The sequence below is a fragment of the Thunnus albacares genome, chromosome 21 (assembly GCF_914725855.1).
Source record: "Thunnus albacares chromosome 21, fThuAlb1.1, whole genome shotgun sequence".
Taxonomy (NCBI): domain Eukaryota; kingdom Metazoa; phylum Chordata; class Actinopteri; order Scombriformes; family Scombridae; genus Thunnus; species Thunnus albacares.
The window spans coordinates 23,636,700-23,653,012 of record NC_058126.1 but is presented as its reverse complement, the minus strand read 5'-3'; the positions used below and the strand labels follow the sequence as shown (position 1 = coordinate 23,653,012).

At 40.0% G+C, this 16,313-nt stretch overlaps 1 protein-coding gene across 1 annotated transcript in view; it reads right to left on the bottom strand.

The window, feature by feature from the left end:
- LOC122972967 (collagen alpha-1(XXI) chain-like) overlaps positions 1 to 16,195 on the bottom strand; it is a 70,043-nt gene extending 53,848 nt beyond the window's left edge. Inside the window, exons 1-15 of the mRNA XM_044340405.1 lie at positions 16,071 to 16,195; positions 15,675 to 15,811; positions 15,249 to 15,368; positions 13,580 to 13,696; positions 13,038 to 13,224; positions 11,833 to 11,998; positions 11,475 to 11,697; positions 9,368 to 9,541; positions 8,310 to 8,387; positions 8,164 to 8,175; positions 7,731 to 7,820; positions 1,714 to 1,767; positions 1,553 to 1,606; positions 779 to 832; positions 633 to 686 (exon numbers count right to left, since the gene is read on the bottom strand). Coding sequence (XP_044196340.1) covers positions 633 to 686; positions 779 to 832; positions 1,553 to 1,606; positions 1,714 to 1,767; positions 7,731 to 7,820; positions 8,164 to 8,175; positions 8,310 to 8,387; positions 9,368 to 9,541; positions 11,475 to 11,697; positions 11,833 to 11,998; positions 13,038 to 13,224; positions 13,580 to 13,696; positions 15,249 to 15,368; positions 15,675 to 15,811; positions 16,071 to 16,149 — 1,599 coding nt within the window. The 5' untranslated portion in view covers positions 16,150 to 16,195. The remainder of the gene's footprint in view (positions 1 to 632; positions 687 to 778; positions 833 to 1,552; positions 1,607 to 1,713; positions 1,768 to 7,730; positions 7,821 to 8,163; positions 8,176 to 8,309; positions 8,388 to 9,367; positions 9,542 to 11,474; positions 11,698 to 11,832; positions 11,999 to 13,037; positions 13,225 to 13,579; positions 13,697 to 15,248; positions 15,369 to 15,674; positions 15,812 to 16,070) is intronic.
- Between the last annotated feature and the right edge of the window lie 118 nt (positions 16,196 to 16,313).

Genomic DNA, 16,313 nt, shown 5'->3' with positions numbered 1-16,313 from the left:
CGTTTATGGCTATTTCCACTGGCTATAGTATAGCCCACTGTAATTGCAGTGTGCCTTGCCAAGCCATATGTACTTACATTTCCACTGCAACCTAACAGAAGGGGGTAACCACACTGACCTACAGTATGTGATTATCCCCTGCTGACCTGCTCGTGTTCAGTTACCTTAGTTGCAGTGTTACCTGCAATTATCTCTATATCAAAAGCCAGAGGAAGTAAATAAATAAACAACATAAATAAATACATTAAAGAACGCACTGATACATGGAGAATGCAGAGGCTTAAACATCAACGCTACTTATGACTTAACTCACCCCTACTGGGAAAGGCCATCATTTTCTGCTACACACTTCCATTATAAAATTACATAAGAACTCTCACTCTACTTTGTACATTTGGAACTATTTCAGCCTAACCTGGAATTTGATGCAATAGCCTATCAAAGAAGACAAAACAATTACAGTATACTGAGTCTGTGTATTAGTTTGGTTAGTGCTGATTGCACTTTACAAAAAGCTGCAGCTACTAGTGTAGGAAGTCTCTGATCAGTGTGCAGTATTCACTCAATCTCATGTTTAACCAGGATAAATTTAGCATTAGCTACCAGGAACACTGCTGAATTCTGTATCTCACCTTGGGTCCTGGGGGTCCTGGTTCTCCCAGCAAGCCTGGCTCTCCTCTCTCTCCCTGGGCAAGGTCAGTAGAATCAGGTATCATCAGTACTGGTAACGATTTTGAAAAGGCATGACACTGATAAAACTTCTTCTTCAAGGTCTTACCTTGTCCCCCTTAAGGCCAGGCTCCCCTCTTGGTCCTGCTGGGCCATCTTCACCCTGCCCAGCCGAGGGAAAACATTAGCTGAAATTATTCAATCACAAGCAGAAATTCAGTGCTGATGTGTTATATCAAAGGTCTGATTAGAGGAAAAGACAAGAATTTTGTTGTCATCTATCTGGAGGAAACTATGATATTGACAACATCCAAAAAATGATCTCTTTGAGACATTTACATCAAGTAGCCAGATTTGACAAATACATAAAGGTGGATATTGTCGGCATAGCAAGAGACATAACCCTTAAAGGTCCAAGGATTGTCAAAGGAGCCCAATCAGATACTTTGCAATGGATACAAGAAACATGCATAAGATAAATAAGAGGAAAACCATTCGAGTGATATACGAGATATTCCAACCTACTTCCTCAGGCTATTGAATAAAATATTATGATCTGGATCTCGAAGCATTGAGCTTTGTTTTCCTCCACAAATTTCAAAAGTTGGTTGCAGATAACCTTCTCTAGACTTTCAAAAAGAAAGGCAACTCTAAAATGGACCTGTAGTTCTTGGGTTTAGCAAGATTAATATCAGTTTTTTCAGAAGGGGTTGAATGGAAGTACAAAATGATTTTGGCAACATTATGTATTTTTTTGGAGCACTGCAAGTCTGGAGCTGAAAAGAGTATAATTGAATGGATTTTGTTGATCAGTATCATCCAAGTAGGAAGTGGGACTTACAGTATGGCTAGTCAAAGGGTGTTATAATGCACACATTTTTACCTTCTCCCCTTTTAATCCAGGAGGGCCATTTTCCCCAGGTTTCCCTTCTTTACCCTGGGGACAGAGACACCATAAAATGATTCCGTCATGTGCTGAATCTGATGAGAATAGAGTGAAGTGGTGAAAATAAAGGAAGTAATGAAGAACTGGTGAGTACTTACAGGCTTACCATCAGGTCCGGGTGGTCCTTCTCTCCCTTTCTCCCCACGGAAACCCTATAGCATTAAAACACTTCGTCACATAACACAGAAATAAATTCTAATGAAATTAACACACTGTACTAGATAGGCATTTGAAATACATAATCTTAAATACTCCATTTTTGCAGAGTTTCACTCAATATAGTATAGTAATCTATATCATGGAGCACCACAACAAATCATGTACTAGGGACGCATAGATGGAAGACGATCAAAAGGTTGGTTTCCTTTAAAGCATGACTATCTAACTTAAGTTGAACAGCAGCCACTGGGACTACAAGTGCCAAATACCGAACAACAGTAAATGTTGACACATAGTGTAACAGTAGCTCAAGTAGAAGAGTCATTAAGTCAGCGCGCTAACTCAGTAATGTCATCTCTGTTAGCTAACATTAGCCAACATATGCTGGCTGTATACCACAGCAGCAACTACAGCAGTGGTCATACCACTAAGTGACAATCACTCGTCCATGCAAAATAGGTGGGTCCGGAAGTTTGGTGACTGTGATGACCCCTGCAGTGTCATCTGTTGTGGACTGTGTTTGTTGTGCAATTTATCTGGTTGTCTGCTTTGTATTTGCAGGTGATCGTTAGCACAACTGGGAACACCTAAGAGTGTTCCCATGTTATGTAATTCTGGGCTGCAGCACAGCTCAGCACAGCTCTGGCTGACTTTCTGGCATTTGGCTGCAGCTCTCCCTTCTTCCCCACAGACGCCTTTTCAATTTAGTTATGTTGCTTTAGTTCTGTGTCTTTGCTTGTATGCAACCCCACACACAGCTTCCACTCATGCACACTGCACTACTGATTATACTGACATCCACATCCCATCTTGTAATTATTTAGTTAATTTGTTTAATTTGATTCAATAAATTATCTTTTGTTAAACATTGACATGGCGTGTTTCCCTTTTGTTGTGGCCACTTGAGCCTGGTCATAACAAATGGGGGCTTGTCCATTTAGGTTGTTTTGTTAGAAAGTTTGGTTGTGCCTCAGGTAGTAGTGAGGCACATGGTGTGACTGCACAGCTGATGAGGTGATTTAGTCCAGCTGCATGCTGGCTTTGGGCTGCTTGTTTTGTGGCCAGGGTTGTTTTGGTCTTTGTTTTTGCTTTGGTTTAGCTCTAGTTTTGCTCTGGTTTATTGGTTTTGAGAAATACACTGTGTTTTTTCTCTCTGGAGGCATTGGTTTCTGACCTGGTGTCGGATTGTTGTGTGCCATTCATAAAGTAAGTATTACTGTCCTGATAGGCATTTATATAGAGTTTGGTACCACTTTACAATAATACTACCCTTATAAAGGATTTATAAATGGTTTCTATTAGGTTGTAATCACTTTATATATCATTACTAAACAATATAACACAGTTTTCATACATTGATGTGGGCTCACTATTTGGCAAGATAAAGTTACTGCTTACTGCTCATTAATCTTACTAATGAGCTACTACCATTTCTAATTGGCAACAGGGAGACTTATTGTAAAGTTTGAAACACCTGGAATGCTGTCCTAAAGAAGATACCAACCAACATGAAGTATCACAATATACCACTTTAATATCCACCGTGCATAACAACCTGATAGCATATGTCATATCAACACCTGTTATAATAACAAGGATGGCAGCTGATAGCATGCTGTAAATGTCAAGGTAGACAATATTGCCAAAGCCTTAGTGTCTGAATATGGTAATTTGATATGTTAATTTTTATATGTCATAATATGATATGCCAAATGAACCTTTTTGACTATTAAGATATGCTGAGAGTGGTTAAATGCTAGTAACTTGAATGATCATGAACAAATGTCTGATGAAGCTGACAGGTATAAAAGCTGGCTGACGGAGAAGACAAAGTAAGCTGAGAAACCAATGAGATCTGAGGCTTACCAGTACAGATAAATGTGGGCTCACTATTTGGCAAGCAATAGGACACTGTTGTTATAATAGCTTATTAATGATTTGAAGTGTTAACAACCTAATTAATAAACTAATTACAAAACATGCATAAATCCTAAAGTGGTACCCAGAGTTTTCCCTTTAGGTTGTGTCCATTTTTTTTTTTTCTTTTTTTTTGGTCTGTTTGTTTTTTTTGTAGTGTTGTATCAGTTGTTTTCAGACAGCTGTCTCGGAGGCACATCCACAGGATTTTTAGGGGTTGCCTGTTTGCAGGGCGCTTTGCAAGTCCACTGGTTTTAAGGCATAAATACCTGCCACAAAGACTACAGGTGAGTTTTAGTAAGTTTTGGTTAGGCAGTTAGGGGGAAATTCTCCTTTAGGGGTTGTCATTTGCCCAAGTGCATGTCTGGCAGTGAACACATTACTGTCTGTATCGGTAATTTGTAATTATGGCTTCCTTGTTGGGGTTTTTTGAGGTGCCTACGGTGGCATTTGTAAATGGCTGTAAAAAGGAGCCGTTAGTGCAAATGTCTGATCATTATGGCATTGATGTTGCAGAGAAAAGTCGTAAGGAGGAGATTAGAAATTAGTTTTTGTCCTTTTTGTTTGACGGAAGTGTGTTAAAATGTCTGTGTCTGTCAGCAGTTGTGCAAACTGCTGGTTTGACTTTTGAGCAGCAGAAAGAGTTGTTAGCTATGCAGTTTGAGCAGAGAAGTTACAGTTAAAAGAGGACAGAGTGAAGCAGCTTGAGTTGGTGAAACTGGAGACGCAACTTGAGTTGGAGAAAACTGAGCAATCAGATAAGCTTGAGTTGGAGAAAATTCAGCAAAACACAGAAAATGAAATTGGAGTTAGAGCAGTCCAAGTTGGGCGAGCTTTCTCCAGTCTAGTACGTAGGATGCTGCTCCTGTTGATTCTGCAATTGGTGGTGTTGATGTTGTGGCTAATTTGCATTAGGTGCCAAAGTTTAATAAGCGAGACCCTGACACTTTTTTCACTCTTTTTGAACATGTTGCAGATGCAAAAAATTGGCCAGATTCAGACTGAGTACTTTCAGTGTGTCCTCACTGGGAGAGCTCAGGAGGCATATTCAGCTTTATGTGCTGAGGATGATTTGGATTATGATTCAGTAAAATTGGCTGTACTAAAAGCATACAAGCTGGTCCTTGAAGCATATCACCAGAGAGTCAGGAATTGGTTAAAGGGCAATAAGCAAACAAATGTGGAGTTTGTTTGATTTAGCGTCCCAGTTTAACCGGTGGTGCTCAGCTGCAAAAGTTGATACTTTTAACAGTCTGTGTGAGCTGGTTGTGTTGGACCAGTTTAAAAGTGATATCCCTTAATGCATATCCACTTATATAAATGAACAGAAGCCTTCCACTGCGCTTAAAGCAGCTGAATTAGATGATGATGCATAAACTCTTGGGGTGATTGGAAAAATAGGAGTGACAACTATGGTAACTCCTGTGGTTGTGCAAAATTTTCACCTGGTTCCTTGCATAGGTCTACATTTACGTCGCAACCTGATAGTGCCAGGGTGTGTTTTATTATTGCCATGGGGAGGGTCACTGGAAGGACAAGTGTCCGCTGTTGAAGCCAAGAGCTAAGCATCATTCACCGCCGCCTCTGCGTCATTCATCTTTGCCTTTGCGTCATTCGCTGTTGTATGCTCCAGCTAGGCTATGCTGGAGCAGACACCCTTGTGTGTGGATTTGAGTTCTGGTTCTGGCCTGAGTCCCAAAACTGGTTCTGGTTTTGAGCTGTTTATCGTTGACGCTGTGGATGTCATTAGTTGGTAGTGACAAGCATGTTCCAATTAAGGTATTGGGTGACACAGGTGATGAAGAGGGCTGAGCTGGGCTTAATTCCTTTCCCACATCATTATATTGTGTTGGATTGTGAACTGTTACAGGGCATTGTTCCTGTTGGGGTGCGTGTTGTGTTGCCACTTGACAATGTGGTTATGATTTTGGGCAATGACCTGGCTGATAGTGCTGTGTGGGCCGATGTGCTGCTGTGTGGGCCGATGTGCCGCAGTCTCATGTGATTATTTCCAAACCACTGGCATCTGGGGAGCTGGAGGAGAGTGGTCAGAGTTATCCAGGGGTTTTTCCAGCCTGCGCCATGACGCATGCACAGAGCTCTAGCGTGAATGCTCATCCTGTGCAGTGATGTGCGCACCGAGCTGTGACGTGTCTGATCCAGACCTGCCTGTTTCGGGGTGTAGCAAAAGTATCGTGACTGCAGAACATGTGGTTTTATTGCCTGATCTTCCTCCACTTGTTTCGAGGGAGGAATGGATGAAGAGCCAAAGGGCTGATTCATCTCTGTCTGATTTGTGAGATGAGGCCGGTAGAAAAAATAAGATGTGGCACATGGATACTTTGTCCTTGAGGATTTGCTTGTGAGAAAGTGGGAAGTGAATCTACAGGTTGTGCAGAATAACTTCTGTGATGTGGTGTTACAAGCAGCACATGATAGATGTGGATATTTGGGGGTAAAGAAAACACCTGAGGGTGTTCCCAGGTTATTTAATTCTGGGCTGCAGCTCAGTCTCTGGCTGACTCTCTGGCACTTGGCTGCTGCTCCAGCTCTCCCCTCTTCCCCACAGACGCCTTTTCAATTTGGTTATGTTGCTTTAGTTCTTTATCTTTACTTTTATGCATCGCACAGCACCCATATACACATCTTCCACTCATGCACACTGCACTACTGATTATACTGACATTCATACCCCAAACTGTAACTATTTAGTGAATCTGTTTAATTTGATAAATAATCTTTTGTTAAACATTCACATGGTGTTTTCCCTTTTGTTGTGGCCACTTGAGCCAGGTCATAATAGTGATGTAGTAAATACATTGCAGGGCTAGTTGGTGAACTGCTGTAGCTGATGATCAGGCTAATGCTAACCAGTCGCAATCGATTCCAGAGCTGCTTTCTATTTTTTTCTCCACTGTTGTTTAAATCCTCCTGGCATTTTGCTCACCACTGCACATCATTTAATTCAACAAAAAGTTATTGATGAGGGAAAATAAAGCTTTCTGAGTTAACGAGATTGCTAACAGTCTGTCAGCTTTTCTTTGACCAAACTTATTTTTTTAGAAAAAACATGTAAAGTGACATACTCAAAACCTACCGAAAGCCTATATCTCCTTAGCAACACTGACTAACAGTGGTTTGACATCTGAATTTCAGTTATTTCTTAGGGGAATTTTCTTCATTTATTTGACAGCTGACACTAGAAAAATGACAGAAAATGGGGGAAGTGACATAGGGAATGACATAAAAGAAAGACTAATGGCCAAATGTGAACAGAGTCAAAGTGGTTCATGGTTAGCCCCATGCAGTACTGTATAAGGATTCTTCACTCTATTTTTTGAATGTATGTTTAAGCAGCTCTCCAAAAAAAACACTTGGAGATTCCAAAACCTCCCTGGATAAACAAATGCTACTGTGAGTCATTAGAAGTGAGTCATTATAACTAGAATTCATTAGGGGTCATTAGCAGAGGACTGAGGTGAGGTCTAGACGTTTTTACTTTTGGTATACTGCACCAATTCCTCATCAAATACTCAGTTGCAATTTTCCTCAGCACTTTTCTAGTCTTCAATTTGTGTGTTGTGGTCTTTCCTCTCTTTCCGTATAGCATATACCGCTGTGGATGAGTGTGGAAATAACTACCAATGTGTGTAATAACCTCCAATATAAAGATATTGTGTTGACTCCGATTGGAGCTGATGTATTACTGAAGCAAAAAAGCAACAAGAACCAAACAATTATCCATAAAAACTTAAAGACACACATGACCAAACAGTGCATTCCATATTCATCTATTTGGCGTTATCACAGTAATAATAGCTTGTGATGTATTTTGGTTGATCACACACACATCAGAGCATTGTCCAGTCTGTTACATCATAGTAGAGCTGTACACTGGCTATAGATTGCAGCTTAAAGGCTGTGGTGTCAAAAGAAGAGACAAGTCACATATCAAATGTCCTGTGTGTGTGTGTGTGTGTGTGTGTGTGTGTGTGTGTGTGTGTGTGTGTGTGTGTGTGTGTGTGTGTGTGTGTGTTACCATGCGTCCTGGCAGGCCACGCTGCCCTGGTGGTCCAACTACACAGTTGCAGTCTTCCTCCTCCTCTGTGGCTGTTCGATTCAGAGAACACTGAGAAAACACAAACACACTGATGTCTGCAATACAAAAACACACTCAAAGCTTTGCTCATTATTATAGGAAAAAACACATTTATATAGAGAGAGAGTCATTAATGTCAAAGTAAAACTGATTATTACAATTATCAATTGTATCAATTATTTTTACATTAAGGTTTTAAGTCAAACTTCTTGGCGCAAGATATGAATGTAGACAATGATTTCCACTTTTTAATATTTCATTAGTTGTTATATTATTGGTTAGTTATGTTACACTTGCATTACCTCAGTGGCTAAACTTTCTGAATTAAAGTCAGATTAAAATAGTGTGAGGGACACGTACAACCTATACTTACCCTTTCATCATCCTGTGTACCAAAAGAGAAAGAAGACAAGAGATGAAGTTATTATCGGTGTACAGTAGCCTTACATATGCAACCTTGTACAGAATTTGAAAAATAAAATGTGACCTTTGCAGTAAAGAAAAGGTTAGAGATCTTACCACAGAGTAGATCTCACAAGCTGTCTCTCTCTCACTCTGATGAGGATCACAGTACAGACGCAGCTTCTGAATGTCCAACTGAATCCAAAGAGCATGAAAAATGTAATGACTTCTGACATGCTTCATCAGAAAAACTAATGTCTGTTTCATTGGTGTTAAATTGTGAAAATCAGGCTTTTAATAAACACACAGCTCACAGTTTTACTGATTTTGATAATAAATATATAGTGTAAACTGGAATTTCATATGGCATCTCTATCATTTGTATCTTCAGCCAAAATATGTTGAAACTGAGGGTTTTGAGTTCAAATTCAGGCCTGTCCTTTTCAGCCATAAACTGCAGGGACAAGGCATAATTTTCTAAAAGAAGGACTCTATATTTTAGTAACTTGACAATGTTACTAATGATAATGCTTAAATCCCATTTTTTGTAACTTCACAATAGGTACATACAACATATGCACATACATTTGCACAAAAGCAACGGTCAGACTTTACAAACTATTTTTAAAACAGCATAGAAACAAAAAGGAAAAAGTGATACAAAAAGAGTATATATAGTCGAGTATATATAGTTCAGTAAATATTAGCTCAACCCACTTAATTTGTCCCCCAGTAGCCAATACTGTAGGTTGGCACTGGAAAAGATCCCTTCAGCCTTTAGTCATATTGTGCAATTAGTCTCCTTTTCTACAGTTTATATCAAATTATTTCAAACAAACATTCATGTTAAAATGTGTTGAGCCAAATGTCATGCATGCCTTGCTTCGTGGGCTGGGCTTGGGGATCATCAGCACTTGGTGTGAAAATATTTCCATCTGTTTTTAGATTTCTGTTCCTGTTTTCTTTGGTCCAGACTGAAATATCAATCCATCCAAATTAACAATTTGGATGGATTGACATGAAGGACATTCATGGTCCTCAGTGGATGAAGCCTACTGACTTTGGTGAACACCAGACATCTAGCAACTTGCATGGCTGTAGACTTTAAGTATTGCTCATGGTGTACTTGGATCTCTCATTCAGAAATATGATTTACAGATATGATTTGTACTCACAGGCACAGTGATGTCTGTTCCTCGCCTCTTAGCCACCTGTGTCTCCCCATTGATGTAAATGGGCTCCATTGGCTCCAACATTACTTCCTGGATCGGTTGATCGTCAAGGAAACCGGTGACCTGGTAAGGCCTCACTAGGAGTTTGAGCTGATGCCATTTTCCATCATACAGAGTCTGAAAGAAGGCACAAAGATGAATTTCATGAATGAGTTTGTTTCTTTAAAGGTTATCTAAAAATATAAATATACATTTACTGAAAGCTTGTTCATTTACGAGACTGAAACATCATTGTTCAAGGTTGGAGTCGTGAGCAAAGGTGGATATGAAAACGATTAACTTGTCAAATCTTCTTTCACTCAGCCTTCCACTTCTGTTGGCAGTCTTATGTGTGCATGTGTTTCATCTAATCTAATTTTGTGAGTAAGGCCGGAAATGTATGCTCCCTAAATGCTCCACAAATAGTTGTGACCAGAGAGGTATTACAACCAAGAAGCCCTTCCTTTTTCCATCATAATCTTTTCTTAAAAGCTCAAACCATATAGAGGGAGAGAGGAACAGAGCAGCTATTGTTTCTTTGGGACTGAGCCACAGCCATCATTTCCAAATGACAAATCACAGGCTTCTAACTTGTGCCACATCAAACCAAATCAAATCAAACATGTGCAAACAGAAACTGAACATAATTACAACCCTGTTCAATGCTCTAAAGTTTAAAGTCTAGGTGTGTGTTAGGATGGAGGGTGCCTTTGGAAAAACTCCCTAGTATGTCCTACAGGACGTATTATTACTTTGTGCTGCCATGAACAAAGAGACATGAGCTCCAAGTGCTACCAGCTAGTTTCCATTGGAGAAACTAGCTGGTGGTTTAGAGTCGGAAACATTTTCTTTGAGCTCTCTCCTGGCTTCCATCACATTAGATCTTCACTGGTTGAAGTGCATATTGAACTGAACAGGGGTTGATGTTTAAATAACTGCTAGTTTGGCTCTCTGCGAGTCATTTCAGTCAGACTTGTTCACAGCAAGCAACATGAAGGGAAACCCAGGATTGGAAGAGACAGACTCTACAAATAACACAATATGTTCTGTCAGTAGCACTGCAGAAAAATAACAAATGGTAACACAGCACAGTACACTCTAAAATTACTAATATAAACTGTTGTAATATTTGTTTTTATTATGTTATGTAATAAATCAACTTTTTAGGTGCTATACCATTGGGGGGATATCAATAATGGCGCAAGTTAAAGCAGCTGAATTAAATGAGCTTCTTTAAAGCTGCATTAAGTGACTTTTGGCCACTGGAGGACAGTGCAGAAAGACTCACAGCAACGAGCCTTCATATACCTTCCCAGCTCATTGAATTATAGTGTTAATGAATAGCAAACTTTACATACGCATCCAGCAGCGATGCACCAGAACCAGTGTTGGGGAGTAACTAGTTACATGATACGGCATTACGTAATTAAATTACAAAATAAATGTAATTGTATTCTGTTACAGTTACTGAGAAAAAATACGAAAATATGTATTTAAATTACAATTACTAATGAAAATGTTGGTGATTACAAAGGAGTTACATCCAAATATGTTCTTTTCGGTAAAAAGCTTATATTCATTCTGTTTCTTTGCATCTTTTCGCTCTGCTCTGCCTTCTTTTGGCATATTTCTGGACAACGCAGGGAGGCCTCCGCAAAGCCTTTGGGTCAAATTTGAGTGCACCATATGATGATGATAGATCAGAATTTTTGAGTGGCAGTGCATTTCACAAATTATCTCTGATAATTAATTAATGAGGTACACCTGGTCTCAGGTTTGTTTGTTTTTGTTTTTTCAAAAGGAAAAAGTCAGCCTGCTACTTTTTAATGCTTGTGTATGAACATGGTGTTAGCAGCAAAACTAGGCTAATCAACATAGCAAAACTTAATGCCATGCAACATTTAGGCTAATAAAGTCTTTGTAGCTGTAGTGACTCAGCAGCCATCTCCTGCTGAGGCACTGGTAAAGTAGTGTTTCTTGAACATTACCGCCAGAGTAACATAGGGCATTTTCACAAATATTGGCCAAAAGCCAAATAGCCAAGTGATCATTATTCTGTCATAGCACCAACCTGAAAGCCGGCTTTAAAGATGACTCTCTGGTCCATGTTTGTTATACTAGTGGCTGTGAAGGTGACAGTTTTGTCTTTTTCGCTCAGTGTCACTGCAGCTTGGATCTCCTTATCCTTAGACAGCACCCTCCAAAGGTCAAAGGTCAACTTGCTAGAGGACCGCTTTAGACGCAAGGTGGCTACAAATACATAGGACGGAGGGAGGCCTTCTGGGAAAATCTCCCTAGTGGAAAGATAAAATAAAATACAGTAGCAAGATATGACATTCATTTTTAAATAGTAGTTAACTGGGATAGAGTGACATTCACAAAACTCAAAAAATGTGGAAGGCTATGTCACTCTTTCAACAGTATGCTACCTGGTATTCTCAGTAATGTCTGTGGAGGCTGTAAGGGAGAAGGCTGTCTCGGACACCAGGGAACCAGGGATCTTCTTGGCCTTCGTCTGAATGTTCATGCCAACCATCAGCTCAAAGCCTTTCTCATCACGAGATGCCACCGGGATTCGTGTTGGACACACAGACTCTAGAAAGAAAAGTGTAATTCATTCAGACAGTTGACTTCTAAATATGCAAGAACGTTTGGCTCACTACTCAACAACGGCAGACACCACCTTTGCCTACACTGTTGCAAACCTAACCTTTTATGGCACACTTGTTGAATTTAAAATTAGCTATCCAATGTACACAAGAAAACAACAATAACATTAATTGTGTCTAAGTGTCACAGAGAGCCATAATGCACAGCACTAGGGCATCAGAATAGGGAAAACAAAGTGGAATGCAGCCATTATGAATTCTTAATTACATGTGCCACATGTTTTTTTCTGTTCCCACATCTGCTTCTTCTGCTTACTTCTGCTCTTCCTTCCAGCTTGCATTGCCATTTTCGGTGAGGCATGTGTGCCTTGTCTCAACAAGCTATATGGTATTTGAAAACATCAGACAAAAAACTGAAAGGTTCTTTTTTGTTTTCTTGTTTTGCCACCTTGATGGACTCCATAACAATCTGACAGACACATAGCCCTGTATTATTGCCTTATCAAATTGTTACATTAGCAAAAAAACATTCATTCATTCACTTGGAGTAGTAGTTCTGGTATCCTGATAAATGTAAGTCCAATATTCACACAATACACTCTCCTTTTCGATTTGTTTTCTTCTTTAGCTAGAAGTTGTTTGACTTTCTTCACCAGCTAGTTGCTAACTTTCTGTTAGCTGTTCAGTTTAGAGGGTTTATCAGAACTTTTTTTTGCAGTGCCATAAAACCAACAAACAAAAAGCTAAAAGAGGCTAATAAAAAAAAAGATAATAATTATAATAATAGAGACTATTGTTGTCCCCTGTGGGCTCCTTGTGAGTCTGCAGTTAAGCGGGCATAAGGTAGGTAGGGTATGGGACAAGAAACTTGCACCAATACCAGTTGCTACTTATTAGCAAGCTGTCAACAATGTCTCCAATATCATCTCAGTCAATTGCAATGTAGAAAAGGTAAATTTGAGAGATTTGAGCAGAGAGCTGATGAACAAGACAAGTAGATAAAAGGATATGGAAGATATTCTGACCTTCACAGAGCTTTTGCTCCATGGAGTCTCTGATACGGTCAATGGTGGTGTAATCTTCAGCATAGAGGACATAGGTGGAGGATGGTCTGTTGGCAATGGATACCAGCTCCGAGGTGGTGATTTCACTGCCAACTCCAACAGCGAATAATGTAATGCCCTCAGCTCGTGCATCCATACTGGCATCCACCTAAGGAAACAGGGTGCCAGTGGGGAAAATCAGCCCCCCATGGTTAAGAGAGATGGTTTCCGTTTAGTGCAAGCAAACAATATAATAAACAGTACTAACAACTATTAGCTTTCAGTGGAATGAGGAAAAGCCAGTTACTTTGAACCGCTGTCCCTTGTGCCCTTGTTGTTTCCATGATGAAACTAATGAAGACAATGAAAACGATGCCCCATGCCAATAGTGGCTCCTTGTTGAGGCACTATGGATCAGCTAGTTCCTATCTTTTTTTTCATACCATGGTTTGAAACTCTTTGACACTGACGCTGTGATTTAAGATCTCACAAAATGCTTCACTCAAGCAAGTGAACATATTTACCACGTCATCCTGAGATTTGCCATCAGTGACCACCACAGCGATGCGGTTCTTAACTTGTCTGGCTCGCTGGGAGGAGGAGAAGACGTGGTCCACAGCAAACTTGATGGCTCTGCCCGTCTGCAAAACAAACTATTTCAATTTTATTGAGAATATCTGTGCTTGTGGTGTTGCTGTGCATGCACCTGTGGTGAATTAACATTGGCACTCCTGGACACAGTTAAGTGTAGTGTGTCTCTCCAGCCTCGCCCTGCTCCACTTTATGAGTTTTTTTGTTTTTAAATGAAGTAGTGGAAGATTTTTATTGATATTTAATAGTATGTTTTAAGTTTTAAGAGTAAAGTATTTTTGTTCTTTCCCTGCCCTGCTCCAAGCAGGTGCCCTAATCAACTAGTAGGAGTTGCTAGTGACAAGGTCATGAACCCTCACCAGCTTCCCACCAGCAAACACTGCCAGCTATGTTTGAATGGACAACCAAGCCAGAGGTACCACTGGTGGGTTAGCCATTTGTATTCATGTTTATATGTATTTACCACCATCTGTAAAATCCCAGCAGATACTTAGTTTCTCCTTTTTCTTTCATTTCTACAATAAGATTAATTTGATTCACTGTTTAATTTAATTGATTAATGTTGTATCACATCCTTCTTCTCTCAGCAAGCATGTGTGCCTTGTCTCAAGTGTTAACTTTAGTTTCTTAGTATTGCATAGCTTCTAGGGTGAAATTCCCTACAGTAGGTGTCATAGTTGATCAGTCAATTATTCATTTTCTTCTTCTTCAAAACCACTCTCATGGCTAATGAAGCCTGGGGCTGCTAACCTCAAGCAGAGATGAGGATTGGGCTACAGAGGTCTGGTAACCTCACTTGTGTGTAACGCCATACCCCCAGATTTTTTTATTTTCAAATGTGTAGTCTTCAGCCCCAACCAACACTAACTCAATCCAATCATCTCTCAAGGCAATTTATCAGATTTCACACAGCTCCCTCTGGAGCCACAAAAAGGCTTTATATAACTTTTTTCCCCATATACAGTAGTACCCCCCAAGAGACTTTGATGTGTAAAATTGGTGGAGTTTCCCTTTAAGTATGGAGCTATAGAGCCAGAGGCAATTAGTCTATCGTAAAGACTGGCAGTCAGGGAAAACAGCTAGCTATCAAAATGATAATTTGTGGTTGTAGGTGAATTGACGTACTGCAACAACGTCTTATGTCTTATCCACCCGCCCATTACTTCTGTGAAGTGTCTTCACTGATTACCTCATAACCTGACTGTGACGACAGGACTCCGTGCCCAGCTGTTTTGCCCAGGAAATAGCTACACCATGTTACTAAACTGTTAATTAGTGAATTTTAGAGATCTTGGTAGTTGTTTCTGAAAACTGGACAGGGCTAGGCTAGCTGTTTCGTCCTGCTTCCAATCTTTATGCTAAGCTAGGCTAATCACCCCCTGCCTCTAGCTCTGTGTTGATCTCCTTATCTAACACTCAAAAAAAAATGGCCTATTATAATATAATAAGCCTATTATAACATATATATATATATATATAATCCATGTATTGGTGTGTATGTGCTCGTACAGTTATTCAGTTTGAACATATATAGTATATTCTGATAATATGCAATGCCAAATAGGACTGATAGAGTTGTCAGAGTAAACATGCAGTTCCTGCCTGTGTGTTTCCTCCCAGATAAGTGATGCTCCGTATGGCCTGGATGAGCTCTGATCCACCCTGGGGCTTCCCCAGAGGAATCTCCAGACGGGGAGTGTCACTGTACTGGATCACAGCCACCTACAGCAGACACAACAAGCCAAAAACTAATGTAGGTGTAATGCTGATTTATTGACGATCTGTGGCACTTGGAATGGGCACATGCTGGGATAATATATTGTATTCTTATTGAAACTGGCAGCTAATACAGATACTGCAGCATGCATCACTAATTTGACAGGAGAAAATAAAAAGGGGTCAGTAATGAGTCTGGAAATTACAATCTCAGTTGGAAGGACAACTGAGGTTTGAATGTAACACTTGTGCATACAGTAGGTATGTTAAAATTCCTGCTCAGTGCATTAAGTATAATGTGGTTTATATTACCTGTGTGTAATGGGAACTGATGTCAAACTGGCTGGTGATGTTGATAAGCCACTGCTTAGCTGTTTCGAAGTCAGGGACTCCAACACTCCATGAGCCATCGACAATAAAGACCAGGTCATTTACTGCTGTGCTGCAGCCTAACACACACACACACACACACACACACACAAAAGGAACTACCTTAAAAATTCAAACAGATACAAACCTAAAATCTGTTTTATTTCATACTCAGAGGTCAATATTTAATGCTGCTGTAATCAAAATTATGGAAACATTTCATTTCAAATCAACAGAAGCTGTATCCAAAAAGTCCCATTGGTTTGTAATATGTGTCTTCATTTACTTTTTCACAACTCAGTGTTGGGCTCTCTTATGGTATAACTGTATCATCTCTACCTGCTCGGACATCATCCGCCTCTGCAGCATCCAGCGGGGTCAGTAGTAATATTGTAGTCCATATGGACCACAGCAACATGGCTCTCTAGGAGGGCGGTTCACCTCGTTCCAGTCCAACTTGGCTAAAACAGCAGTGAAAACAGCGTTTTGAATACATCATACAGGTTTAACACTCATACTACTGACATGCTTGGTGTGGTGTTGCTTAAGAGCTGTATAGAGGCTGTTTTGATCACCTGTGTG